The sequence below is a fragment of the Manacus candei genome, unplaced genomic scaffold (genome assembly GCF_025592945.1).
Source record: "Manacus candei isolate 608988 ecotype Guabito, Panama unplaced genomic scaffold, ASM2559294v1 h1tg000395l, whole genome shotgun sequence".
Classification (NCBI taxonomy): Eukaryota; Metazoa; Chordata; class Aves; order Passeriformes; family Pipridae; genus Manacus; species Manacus candei.
This window is the reverse complement of record NW_026138443.1, coordinates 74,055-88,368: the sequence shown is the minus strand read 5'-3', so window position 1 is coordinate 88,368 and position 14,314 is coordinate 74,055. Positions and strand designations below refer to the sequence as shown.

Genomic DNA, 14,314 nt, shown 5'->3' with positions numbered 1-14,314 from the left:
AATCAGAATTTTTTCCCCAAAAAAATCAGATTTTTTCCCCAAAAAATCAGATTTTTTCCCCCAGAAAATCAGATTTTTTTCCCCAAAAAATCAGATTTTTTTCTCCAAAAAATCACATTTTTTTGGGATAAAAATTCCAATTTTTTACCCAAAAAATCCCATTTTTTCCCCAAAAAATCAGATTTTTTACCCCAAAAATCACATTTTTTTCCCAAAAAATCAGATTTTTTCCCCCAAAAAATCAGATTTTTTCCCCAAAAAATCAGATTTTTTTCTCCAAAAAATCACATTTTTTTGGGATAAAAATTCCAATTTTTTACCAAAAAAATCTAATTTTTTTCTCCAGAAAATCAGAATTTTTCCCCCCAAAAATCCCATTTTTTCCCCCAAAAAATCCCATTTTTTCTCCCAAAAAATCAGATTTTTTTTGGAAAAAAATTCCAATTTTTCACCAAAAAAATCTAATTTTTTTCCCCCAAAAAATCTAATTTTTTCCCCCATAAAATAACATTTTTTTCCCCCAGAAAATCAGATTTTTCCCCCAGAAAATCAGATTTTTTCCCCAAAAAATCAGATTTTTTTCCCCAAAAAATCAGATTTTTTTCCCCAAAAAATCAGATTTTTTCCCCCAAAAAATCAGATTTTTTTCTCCAAAAAATCACATTTTTTTGGAAAAAAATTCCAATTGAGAAAAAAATTGGATTTTAAGGGGAAAAAATCTGATTTTTTTGAGAAAAAAATTTGAATTTTAATGGGAAAAAAATGGGATTTTTTGAGAAAAAATCTGATTTTTTTGAGAAAAAAATTTGAATTTTAATGGGAAAAAAATGGGATTTTGGGGGGAAAAAAAATCTGATTTTTTTGAGAAAAAAAAAGGGATTTTTATAGAAAAAAAAGGGATTTTTGGGGAAAAAATTTTGAATTTGAATGGGGAAAAAAATGGGATTTTTGGGGAAAAAAATCTGATTTTTTTGAGAAAAAAATGGGATTTTTTGGGAAAAAAATTGGATTTTAATGGGAAAAAATGGGATTTTTTGGGGAAGAAATGGGATTTTTTTGTGAAAAAAATGGGATTTTTTTGAGAGAAAAATGGGATTTTAAGGGGAAAAAATGGGATTTTTGGGGAAAAAATTTGAATTTTAATGGGAAAAAAAATGAGATTTTTTGGGAAAAAAATTTGAATTTTAATGGAAAAAAATGGGATTTTTTTGAGAAAAAAAATTGAATTTTAATGGGAAAAAATTGGATTTTTTGGGGAAAAAATGGGATTTTGGGGGAAAAAATTTGAATTTAAATGGGAAAAAAATTTGAATTTTAATGGGAAAAAAATGGGATTTTTTGGGGAAAAAAATTGAATTTTTAGGGGAAAAAATGGGATTTTTTTGAGAAAAAAAATGGGATTTTAATGGGAAAAAATGGGATTTTAAGGGGAAGAAATGGGATTTTTTTGTGAAAAAAATGGGATCTTTTTGAGAGAAAAATGGGATTTTAAGGGGAAAAAATGGGATTTTTGGGGAAAAAATTTGAATTTTAATGGGAAAAAAATGAGATTTTTTGGGAAAAAAATTGGATTTTTCTGGGAAAAAAATTTGAATTTTAATGGAAAAAAATGGGATTTTTTTTGAGAAAAAAATTGAATTTTTTGGGGAAAAAATGGGATTTTTTTGAGAAAAAAATGGGATTTTTTGGGGAAAAAATCTGATTTTTTGGGCAATGATTTTTTTGGTAATTCTGGGGTTTTTTTCGTTGCAGGGGGGGTCGAATTTGAGGATTTTGGGCGTGGTGAGGTCGGATTCGGGGTTTTCCTGGGAAAAAAAAAATGGGATTTTTAGGGGAAAAAAATGGGATTTTTTGGGAAAAAAAAATCTGATTTTTTTGAGAAAAAAATGGGATTTTCAGGGAAAAAAATCTGATTTTTTTGAGAAAAAAATTGAATTTTAATGGAAAAAAATGGGATTTTTTGGGGAAAAAAATGGGATTTTTAGGGGAAAAAAATCTGATTTTTTTGAGAAAAAAGTGGGATTTTTATAGAAAAAAATCTGATTTTTTTGAGAAAAAAGTGGGATTTTTATAGAAAAAAATCTGATTTTTTTGAGAAAAAAATGGGATTTTTTTGGGAAAAAAATTTGAATTTAAATGGGAAAAAAATTTGAATTTTAATGGGAAAAAATCTAATTTTTTTTGAGAAAAAAATTGAATTTTAATGGGAAAAAAATGGGATTTTTTTGAGAAAAAAATGGGATTTTGAGGGGAAAAAATGGGATTTTTTGGGGAAAAAATCTGATTTTTTTGAGAAAAAAATTTGAATTTAAATGGGAAAAAAATGGGATTTTGGGGGGAAAAAAAATCTGATTTTTTTGAGAAAAAAAATTGAATTTTAATGGGAAAAAATTGGATTTTTTGGGGAAAAAATGGGATTTTGGGGGAAAAAATTTGAATTTAAATGGGAAAAAAATTTGAATTTTAATGGGAAAAAATCTAATTTTCTTTGAGAAAAAAATTGAATTTTAAGGGGAAAAAATGGGATTTTAAGGGGAAAAAATGGGATTTTTTGGGGAAAAAAGTTGAATTTAAATGGGAAAAAAATGGGATTTTTTTGAGAAAAAAATTGAATTTTAATGGGAAAAAAAATGAGATTTTTTGGGAAAAAAATTGAATTTTTAGGGGAAAAAATTGAATTTTTTTGAGAAAAAAATGGGATTTTAAGGGGAAAAATCTGATTTTTTTGAGAAAAAAAAAAGGATTTTTAGGGAAAAAAAGGGATTTTTTTGAGGGAAAAAATGGGATTTTAATGGGAAAAAAATTTGATTTTTTTGAGAAAAAAATGGGATTTTAAGGGAAAAAAATCTGATTTTTTGGAAGGAAAAATGGGATTTTTAATATGAAAAAATGGGATTTTTAATATGAAAAAATGGGATTTTTTGGGGAAAAAATCTGATTTTTCTGAGAAAAAAATTGAATTGAAATGGGAAAAAAATTTGAATTTTAATGGAAAAAAAACGGGATTTTTTGGGGAAAAAAAATTGAATTTTAATGGGAAAAAAATGGGATTTTTTTGAGAAAAAAAATTGAATTTTAATGGGAAAAAATGGGATTTTTTTGAGAAAAAAATGGGATTTTAAGGGGAAAAAATGGGACTTTTCTGGAAAAAAATTGAATTTTAATGGGAAAAAAATGGGATTTTTAGGGGAAAAAAATTTGATTTTTTTAGAGGAAAAAAATGGGATTTTTAGAGGAAAAAAATTGAATTTTAATGGGAAAAATGGGATTTTTTGGGGAAAAAATCTGATTTTTTGGGAAAAAAATGGGATTTGATAGGGAAAAAATCTGGTTTTTTTGAGGAAAAAATTTGAATTTTAATGGGAAAAAATGGGATTTTTTTGGGAAAAAAATGGGATTTTTAGGGGAAAAAAATCTGATTTTTTTGAGAAAAAAGTGGGATTTTTATAGAAAAAAATCTGATTTTTTTGAGAAAAAAATGGGATTTTTTTGGGAAAAAAATTTGAATTTAAATGGGAAAAAAATTTGAATTTTAATGGGAAAAAAATGGGATTTTTTGGGGAAAAAAATTGAATTTTAAGGGGAAAAAAATGGGATTTTTTGGGGAAAAAAATGGGATTTTTTGGGGAAAAAATCTGATTTTTTGGGCAATGATTTTTTTGGTAATTCTGGGGTTTTTTTCGTTGTAGGGGGGGTCGAATTTGCGGATTTTGGGCGTGGTGAGGTCGGATTCGGGGTTTTCCTGGGAAAAAAAAAAGGGATTTTTAGGGGAAAAAAATGGGATTTTTTGGGAAAAAAAAATCTGATTTTTTTGAGAAAAAAATGGGATTTTTAGGGGAAAAAAATTGAATTTTAATGGGAAAAAATCTAATTTTTTTTGAGAAAAAAATTGAATTTTAAGGGGAAAAAATGGGATTTTTGGGGAAAAAAAATTGAATTTTAATGGAAAAAAATTGAATTTTTTGGAGAAAAAATGGGGTTTTTATGGGAAAAAAATCTGATTTTTTTGAGGGAAAAATGGGATTTTTAATATGAAAAAATGGGATTTTTAATATGAAAAAATGGGATTTTTTGGGGAAAAAATCTGATTTTTCTGAGAAAAAAATTGAATTGAAATGGGAAAAAAATTTGAATTTTAATGGGAAAAAAATGGGATTTTTTGGGGAAAAAAATTGAATTTTTTGGGAAAAAAATGGGATTTTTTTGAGAAAAAAAATTGAATTTTAATGGGGAAAAATGGGAATTTTAGGGGAAAAAAATGGGATTTTTTGGGGGAAAAAATCTGATTTTTTTGAGAAAAAAATGGGATTTTTTGGGAAAAAAATTGGATTTTAATGGGAAAAAATGGGATTTTTTGGGGAAGAAATGGGATTTTTTTGTGAAAAAAATGGGATTTTTTTGAGAGAAAAATGGGATTTTAAGGGGAAAAAATGGGATTTTTGGGGAAAAAATTTGAATTTTAATGGGAAAAAAAATGAGATTTTTTGGGGAAAAAATCTGATTTTTTTGAGAATAAAAATTGAATTTTAATGGGAAAAAATTGGATTTTTTGGGGAAAAAATGGGATTTTGGGGGAAAAAATTTGAATTTAAATGGGAAAAAAATTTGAATTTTAATGGGCAAAAAAATCTGATTTTCTTTGAGAAAAAAATTGAATTTTAAGGGGAAAAAATGGGATTTTAAGGGGAAAAAAAGGGATTTTTTTGAGAAAAAAATGGGATTTTTTGGGGAAAAAATCTGATTTTTTGGGTAATGATTTTTTTTGTAATTCTGGGTTTTTTTTCGTTGCAGGGGGGGTCGAATTTGCGGATTTTGGGCGTGGTGAGGTCGGATTCGGGGTTTTATCAGTGCGTGGCCGAGAATGAAGGAGGGAATTGTCAGAGCAGCGCCCAGCTCGTCGTGCCGGAGACTGGTGAGTGAAAATGAAAATAAATAAAGGAAATAAAATAAAATAAAATTAAAAATAAAAAAAATTAAATTAAATTAAATTAAATAAAAAAAAATAAAAAAAAATAAAATTAAATTAAAATAAAATAAATTAAATTAAATTAAATTAAATTAAGTTAAATTAAAATGAAATAAATTAAATTAAATTAAATTAAATTAAATAAAATTAAAATGAAATAAAATAAAATAAAATAAAATAAAATAAAATAAAATAAAATAAAATAAAATAAAATAAAAAAAAAGAAAGAAAAATAAAATAAAATATCAAAATTAAATTAAATTAAATTAAATTAAATTAAAGTTAAAATAAAATGAAGTGAAATAAAATAAAACAAAATAAAATAAAATTTAAAAAAAATTAAAAAATAAAATAAAATAAAATAAATTAAAATTAAATAAATAAAATTAAATAAAAATTAAATAAATAAATAAATAAAAAATAAAAAATTAAATGAAATGAAAATAAAACACAATAATATAATAAAATATAATAAAATTAAATTAAATTAAATTAAATTAAATTAAATTAAATTAAAAATTAATTAAAATGAAATAAAATTAAATGAAATTAAAAAAATAAAATAAAAAAATAAAATACCATTAAATTAAATTAAAATAAAATAAAATAAAATAAAATAAAATTAAATTAAATTAAATTAAAATGAAATATAATAAATTAAATTAAATTAAATTAAAATGAAGTAAATTAAATTAAATTAAATTAAATTAAATTAAAATGAAACAAATTAAATTAAATTAAATTAAATTAAAATGAAATAAAAATAAAATAGAATAAAATAAAATAAAATAAAATAAAATAAAATAAAATAAAATAAATAAAATAAAATAAAATAAAATAAAATAAAATAAAATAAAATAAAATAAAATAAAATAAAATAAAATGAGAATGAAGGAGGGAATTGTCAGAGCAGCGCCCAGCTCGTCGTGCCGGAGACTGGTGAGTGAAAATTAAAATAAAAAAGAATAAAATATAATAAAATTAAAAATAAAAAAAATTAAATTAAATTAAATTAAATTAAAGAAATAAAATAAAATTAAATTAAATTAAAATAAATTAAATTAAATTAAATTAAATTAAATTAAATTAAATTAAATTAAGTTAAATTAAAATAAAATGAAATAGAATAAAATAAAATAAAATAAAATTAATAAAAAAATAAAATAAAATAAAATAAAATAAAATAAAAATAAAATAAAATAAAAAATTAAATTAAATTAAATTAAATAAAACACAATAATATAAAAGAAAAAATAAAAATAAAAAATAAAAAAAATAAGAAATATCAAATAAATATAAATTTAATAAAAATAAAAATTAAGTTATAAAATAAAATAAAATAAAATAAAATGAAATTAAATAAAAAAATGAATTTAAATAAAATAAAATTAAATGAAATTTAAAAATAAAATAAAATAAAATAAAATAAAAAAATAAAATAAAATAAAATAATAAAATAAAATAAAACAAAAATAAAATAAAATAAAATAAAATAAAATTAAAATAAAATTAAATTGAATTAAATTAAATTAAATTAAAATAAAATAAAATAAAATAAAATAAAATAAAATAAAATAAAATAAATACAAAATAAAATAAAATAAAATTAAAATAAAATAAAAATAAAGAAAAATAAAATAAAATATCAAAATTAAATTAAATTAAATTAAATTAAATTAAATTAAAATTAAATAAATTAAATAAAATGAAATGAAATAAAAAGAAAAAATAAAAAATAAAATAAAAAATAAAAAAATTAAAATAAAACACAATAATATAAAAGAAAAAATAAAAATATAAAATAAAATGAAATAAGAAATATAAAATAAAAATAAATTTAATAAAAATAAAAATAAAAATAAAATATAATTAAATTAAATTAAATTAAATTAAATTAAAAATTAATTTAAATGAAATAAAATTAAATGAAATTAAAAAAAATAAAATAAAAAAATAAAATAAAATAACATTAAATTAAATTAAAATAAAATAAAATAAAATAAAATAAAATTAAATTAAATTAAATTAAATTAAAATGAAACAAATTAAATTAAATTAAATTAAATTAAAATGAAATAAAAATAAAATAAAATAAAATAAAATAAAATAAAATAAAATAAAATAAAATAAAATAAAATAAAATAAAATAAAAATGAAATAAAATAATATAAAATAAAAATAAAAAATAAAAAATAAAAATAAAATAAAATAAAATAAAATGAAATAAAATAAAATAAAATAAAATTAAATTAAAATAAATTAAATTAAATTAAATTAAAAAAATAATGTAAAATAAAATAATAAAAAATAAGATAAAATAAAATAAAAAATAAAGTTAGAAAATAAAATAAAATAAAAAAAAATAAAATAAAATAAAATGAAATAAAAAGAAATTAAAAAAAATAAAAGAAAAAAGAAAAAAATTAAATTAAATTAAAATAAAACACAATAATATAAAAGAAAAAATAAAAATAAAAAATAAAATAAAATGAAATAAGAAATATGAAATAAAAATAAATTTAATAAAAATAAAAATAAAATATAATACCATAAAATAAAATTAAATTAAATAAAATTAAAAAATAAATTAAAATAAAATTAAATTAAATGAAATTAAAAAACAAAACAAAATAAATAAATAAAATAAAATAAAATAGAATAAAATAAAATAAAATAAATACAAAATAAAATAAAATAAAAATAAAATAAAATAAAATAAAATAAAATTAAAATAAAATAAAATAAAAAAATAAAATAAAATAAAATAAAATAAATACAAAATAAAATAAAAATAAAATAAAATAAAATAAAATAAATACAAAATAAAATAAAAATAAAATAAAATAAAATAAAATAAAATTATATTAAATTAAAGTAAATTAAATTAAATTAAAATGAAATAAAATAAATTAAATTAAATTAAATTAAAATGAAATAAAATAAAATAAAATAAAATAAAATAAAATAAAATAAAATAAAATAAAATAAAATAAAATAAAATAAAATAAAATAAAATAAAATAAAATAAAATAAAATAAAATGAGAATGAAGGAGGGAATTGTCAGAGCAGCGCCCAGCTCGTCGTGCCGGAGACGGGTGAGTGAAAATTAGAATAAATAAAGGAAATAAAATAAAATAAAATTAAAAATTAAAAAAATTAAATTAAATTAAGTTAAATAAAAGAAATAAAATAAAATAAAATAAAATAAAAATAAATTAAATTAAATTAAATTAACTTAAATTAACTTAAATTAAGTTAAATTAAGTTAAATTAAAATAAAATGAAATAAAATACAATAAAATAAAATAAAATTAATTAAAAAATAAAATAAAATAAAATAAAATAAAATAAAAATAAAATAAAATAAAAAATTAAATTAAATTAAATTAAATAAAACACAATAATATAAAAGAAAAAATAAAAATAAAAAATAAAAAAAATAAGAAATATCAAATAAATATAAATTTAATAAAAATAAAAATTAAGTTATAAAATAAAATAAAATAAAATAAAATAAAATAAAAAAATAAATTAAAATGAAATAAAATAAAATGAAATTAAAAAATAAAATAAAATAAAATAAATAAATAAAATAAAATAAAATATATAAATAAAATAAAATAAAATGAAATAAAATAAAATTAAAATAAAAAATATAAAGTAAAATAAAATCAATAAAAAATAAATTAAAATAAAGTAATATAAAATAAAATGCAATAAAATACAAAAGAATACAATAAAATAAAATAATAAAACAAAATGAAATTAATAAAATAAAATAAAATAAAATAAAAATTAATTTAAATTAAAATAAAATAAAATAAAATAAAATAAAATAAAAGAAAAGAAAATAAAACAAAATGAAATTAATAAAATAAAATAAAATAAAATAAAAATTAATTTAAATTAAAATAAAATAAAATAAAATAAAAGAAAAGAAAAGAAAATAAAACAAAATAAAATAAATTAAAATAAAATAAAACAAAATAAAAATAAAATAAAATAAAATAAAATAAAAATTAAAATAAAATAAAATAAAACAAAATAAAACAAAATAAAATAAATTAAAATAAAATAAAACAAAATAAAAATAAAATAAAATAAAAATTAAATTAAATTAAAATAAAATAAAATAAAATAAAAATTAATTTAAGTTAAAATAATATAAAATTAAAAATAAAATAAAATAAAATAAAATAAAACAAAATAAAATAAAAATAAAGTAAAATAAAATAAAATAAAATAAAATAAAATAAAATAAAATAAAATAAAATAAAATTAAATTAAAATAAAATAAAATAAAATAAAATAAAATAAAATAAAATAAAATAAAATAAAATAAAATAAAATAAAACAAAATAAAACAAAACAAAATAAAATAAAACAAAATAAAATAAAAAAATAAAATAAAATAAAATTAAATTTAAAATAAAATAAAATAAAATAAAATAAAACAAAATAAAATAAAATAAAATAAAATAAAATAAAACAAACTAAAATAACATAAAATAAAATAAAATAAAATAAAATAAATTAAAATAAAATAAAATAAAATAAATTAAAATAAAATAAAATAAAATAAATTAAAATAAAATAAAATAAAATAAAAACGAAATAAAACAAAATAAAATAAACCAAAATAAACCCAAATAAAACCGTTCCAGCCGAAAATTCCCTCTAACCCTTCCCTCTTCCCTTCCAGCCCCCCGGAATTCCGCCCTCCTGCCCTCGGCCCCGCGGGATTTGCTGCCGCTCCTGGTTTCCAGCCGCTTCGTCCGCCTGGGCTGGCGGCCCCCGACGGAACCCCACGGGAATATCCACGGCTACACCGTTTATTATTCCCGGGAAGGGGGCGGCAGGTGGGGAATGGGGGAGGAGGAGCAAAAAAAATGGGATTTTTGGGTGAAAAAATGGTGAAAAAAGAGCGAAAAATGAGGTTTTTACGGGGAAAAAAGGGGAAAATAAATTGGATTTTTTGGGGGATTAAATGGGATTTTTTGGGGAATAAATGGGATTTTTTGGGGAAAAAAATATCCATGGAAACACCGTTTATTATTCCTGGGAAGGGGGCGGCAGGTGGGGAAGTGGGGAGGAGGAGCAAAAAAAATGGGATTTTTGGGTGAAAAAATGGTGAAAAAAGAGCGAAAAATGAGGTTTTTACGGGGAAAAAAGGGGGAAATAAATTGGATTTTTTGGGGGATTAAATGGGATTTTTTGGGGGAATAAATGGGATTTTTAGGGGAATAAATGGGATTTTTTGGGGAATAAATGGGATTTAAATGGGGAATAAATGGGATTTTTATGGGGAATTAATGGGATTTTTTTGGGGAATAAATGGGATTTTTAGGGGAATTAATGAGATTTTTTATGGGGAATTAATGGGATTTTTTTTGGGAATTAATGGGATTTTTTGGGGGAATAAATGGGATTTTAATGGGGAATAAATGGGATTTTAATGGGGAATAAATGGGATTTTTTTGGGGAATAAATGGGATTTTTTTGGGGAATAAATGGGATTTTTATGGGGAAATAAATGGGATTTTTAGGGGGAATAAATGGGATTTTTTTGGGGAAAAAAAATATCCATGGTTACACCGTTTATTATTCCCGGGAAGGGGGCGGCAGGTGGGGAATTGGGGAGGAGGAGCAAAAAAAATGGGATTTTTGGGAGAAAAAATGGGGAAAAAAGAGCGAAAAATGAGGTTTTTACAGGGAAAAAAGGGGAAAATAAATTGGATTTTTTGGGGGATTAAATGGGATTTTTAGGGGGAATAAATGGGATTTTTTGGGGAATAAATGGGATTTTTAGGGGAATAAATGGGATTTTAATGGGGAATTAATGAGATTTTTTATGGGGAATAAATGGGATTTTTTGGGGATTAAATGGGATTTTTTTGGGGGAATAAATGGGATTTTTTGGGGGAATAAATGGGATTTTTAGGGGAATAAATGGGATTTTAATGGGGAATAAATGGGATTTTTAGGAGGAATAAATGGGATTTTTAGGGGGAATAAATGGGATTTTTATGGGGAATAAATGGGATTTTTAGGGGAATAAATGGGATTTTTAGGGGAATAAATGGGATTTTTTGGGAATTAAATGGGATTTTTTTGGGAATTAAATGGGATTTTTTGGGGAATAAATGGGATTTTTAGGGGGAATAAATGAGATTTTTTTGGGGAATTAATGGGATTTTTTGGGGAATAAATGGGATTTTTTGGGGAATAAATGGGATTTTTAGGGGGAATAAATGGGATTTTTTGGGGAATTAATGGGATTTTAATGGGGATTAAATGGGATTTTTTTGGGGAATAAATGGGATTTTTAGGGGAATTAATGAGATTTTTTATGGGGAATAAATGGGATTTTTTTGGGAATTAAATGGGATTTTTTGGGGAAATAAATGGGATTTTTTGGGGGAATAAATGGGATTTTTAGGGGGAAAAAATGGGATTTTTTTAGGGGGAATTAATGGGATTTTTAGGGGGAATAAATGGGATTTTTTTGGGGAATAAATGGGATTTTTTGGGGAATAAATGGGATTTTTTGGGGAAAAAAATATCCATGGAAACACCGTTTATTATTCCCGGGAAGGGGGCGGCAGGTGGGGAATGGGGGAGGAGGAGCAAAAAAAATGGGATTTTTGGGCGAAAAAATGGTGAAAAAAGAGCGAAAAATGAGGTTTTTACGGGGAAAAAAGGGGAAAATAAATTGGATTTTTTGGGGGATTAAATGGGATTTTTTTGGGGGAATAAATGGGATTTTTAGGGGGAATAAATGGGATTTTTAGGGGAATAAATGGGATTTTTAGGGGGAATAAATGGGATTTTAATGGGGAATAAATGGGATTTTTATGGGGAATTAATGGGATTTTTTGGGGAATAAATGGGATTTTTTGAGGAAAAAAATATCCATGGAAACACTGTTTATTATTCCCGGGAAGGGGGCGGCAGGTGGGGAAGTGGGGAGGAGGAGCAAAAAAAATGGGATTTTTGGGTGAAAAAATGAAGTTTTTAGGGCAAAAAATGAGGTTTTTATGGGGAAAAAAGGGGAAAATAAATTGGATTTTTTGGGGGATTAAATGGGATTTTTTGGGGGATTAAATGGGATTTTTTGGGGGAATAAATGGGATTTTAATGGGGAATTAATGGGATTTTTTTGGGGAATAAATGGGATTTTTTGGGGAATAAATGGGATTTTTTTTGGGGAATTAATGGGATTTTTGGGGGGAATAAATGGGATTTTAATGGGGAATAAATGGGATTTTAATGGGGAATAAATGGGATTTTTATGGGGAATAAATGGGATTTTTTATGGGGAATTAATGGGATTTTTAGGGGGAATAAATGGGATTTTTTGGGGAAAAAAATATCCATGGAAACACTGTTTATTATTCCCGGGAAGGGGGCGGCAGGTGGGGAATGGGGGAGGAGGAGCAAAAAAAATGGGATTTTTTGGCGAAAAAATGAAGTTTTTAGGGTAAAAAATGAGGTTTTTACGGGGAAAAAAGGGGGAAATAAATTGGATTTTTTGGGGGATTAAATGGGATTTTTAGGGGGAATAAATGGGATTTTTAGGGGGAATAAATGGGATTTAAATGGGGAATAAATGAGATTTTTTGGGGAATAAATGGGATTTTTTATGGGGAATTAATGGGATTTTTTGGGGAATAAATGGGATTTTTTGGGGAAAAAAATATCCATGGAAACACTGTTTATTATTCCCGGGAAGGGGGCGGCAGGTGGGGAACTGGGGAGGAGGAGGAAAAAAAACGGGATTTTTGGGTGAAAAAATGGTGAAAAAAGAGCGAAAAATGAGGTTTTTACGGGGAAAAAAGGGGGAAATAAATGGGATTTTTTTGGGAACTAAATGGGATTTTTTTATGGGGAATAAATGGGATTTTTATGGGGAATAAATGGGATTTTTAGGGGGAATAAATGGGATTTTTAGGGGGAATAAATGGGATTTTAATGGGGAATAAATGAGATTTTTTTGGGGAATTAATGGGATTTTTTGGGGAATAAAAGGGATTTTTTGGGGAATAAATGGGATTTTTTGGGGAAAAAATATCCATGGAAACACTGTTTATTATTCCCGGGAAGGGGGCGGCAGGTGGGGAAGTGGGGAGGAGGAGGAAAAAAAACGGGATTTTTGGGTGAAAAAATGGTGAAAAAAGGGCGAAAAATGAGATTTTTACGGGGAAAAAAGGGGGAAATAAATTGGATTTTTTGGGGGATTAAATGGGATTTTTTGGGGAATAAATGGGATTTTTAGGGGGAATAAATGGGATTTTTAGGGGGAATAAATGGGATTTTTATGGGGGAATAAATGGGATTTTTATGGGGAATTAATGGGATTTTTTTTGGGGAATTAATGGGATTTTTGGGGGGAATAAATGGGATTTTAATGGGGAATAAATGGGATTTTTATGGGGAATTAATGGGATTTTTTTGGGGAATTAATGGGATTTTTGGGGGGAATAAATGGGATTTTAATGGGGAATAAATGGGATTTTTTGGGGAAATAAATGGGATTTTTTGGGGAATAAATGGGATTTTTTTGGGGAATTAATGGGATTTTTAGGGGGAATAAATGGGATTTTAATGGGGAATAAATGGGATTTTTTTTGGGAATTAATGGGATTTTTTGGGGAATAAATGGGATTTTTTGGGGAAAAAAATATCCATGGAAACACCGTTTATTATTCCCGGGAAGGGGGCGGCAGGTGGGGAATTGGGGAGGAGGAGGAAAAAAAATGGGATTTTTGGGTGAAAAAATGGGGAAAAAAGGGCGAAAAATGAGGTTTTTACGGGGAAAAAAGGGGGAAATAAATTGGATTTTTTGGGGGATTAAATGGGATTTTTTGGGGAAATAAATGGGATTTTTAGGGGAATAAATGGGATTTTTTGGGGAATAAATGGGATTTTTAGGGGGAATAAATGGGATTTTAATGGGGAATAAATGAGATTTTTTTGGGGAATTAATGGGATTTTTTGGGGAATAAATGGGATTTTTTGGGGAATTAATGGGATTTTTTGGGGAATTAATGGGATTTTTTTGGGGAAATAAATGGGATTTTTAGGGGGAAAAAATGGGATTTTTTAGGGGGAATTAATGGGATTTTTAGGGGGAATAAATGGGATTTTTAGGGGAATTAATGGGATTTTTTAGGGGAATAAATGGGATTTTTTGGGGAATTAATGGGATTTTTTTTTGGGAATTAATGGGATTTTTTATGGGGAATTAATGGGATTTTTTTTTGGGAATTAATGGGATTTTTAGGGGGAAAAAATGGGATTTTTTAGGGGGAATAAATGGGATTTTAATGGGGAATAAATGGGATTTT

At 23.0% G+C, this 14,314-nt stretch overlaps 1 protein-coding gene across 1 annotated transcript in view; it reads left to right on the top strand.

Annotated features, from left to right (window-relative positions):
* Positions 1-14,314, top strand: part of LOC127465447 (netrin receptor DCC-like) — a 98,965-nt gene that overhangs the window by 25,346 nt on the left and 59,305 nt on the right. The window contains exons 7-8 of the mRNA XM_051775928.1: positions 4,792-4,912; positions 9,670-9,826. Coding sequence (XP_051631888.1) covers positions 4,792-4,912; positions 9,670-9,826 — 278 coding nt within the window. The remainder of the gene's footprint in view (positions 1-4,791; positions 4,913-9,669; positions 9,827-14,314) is intronic.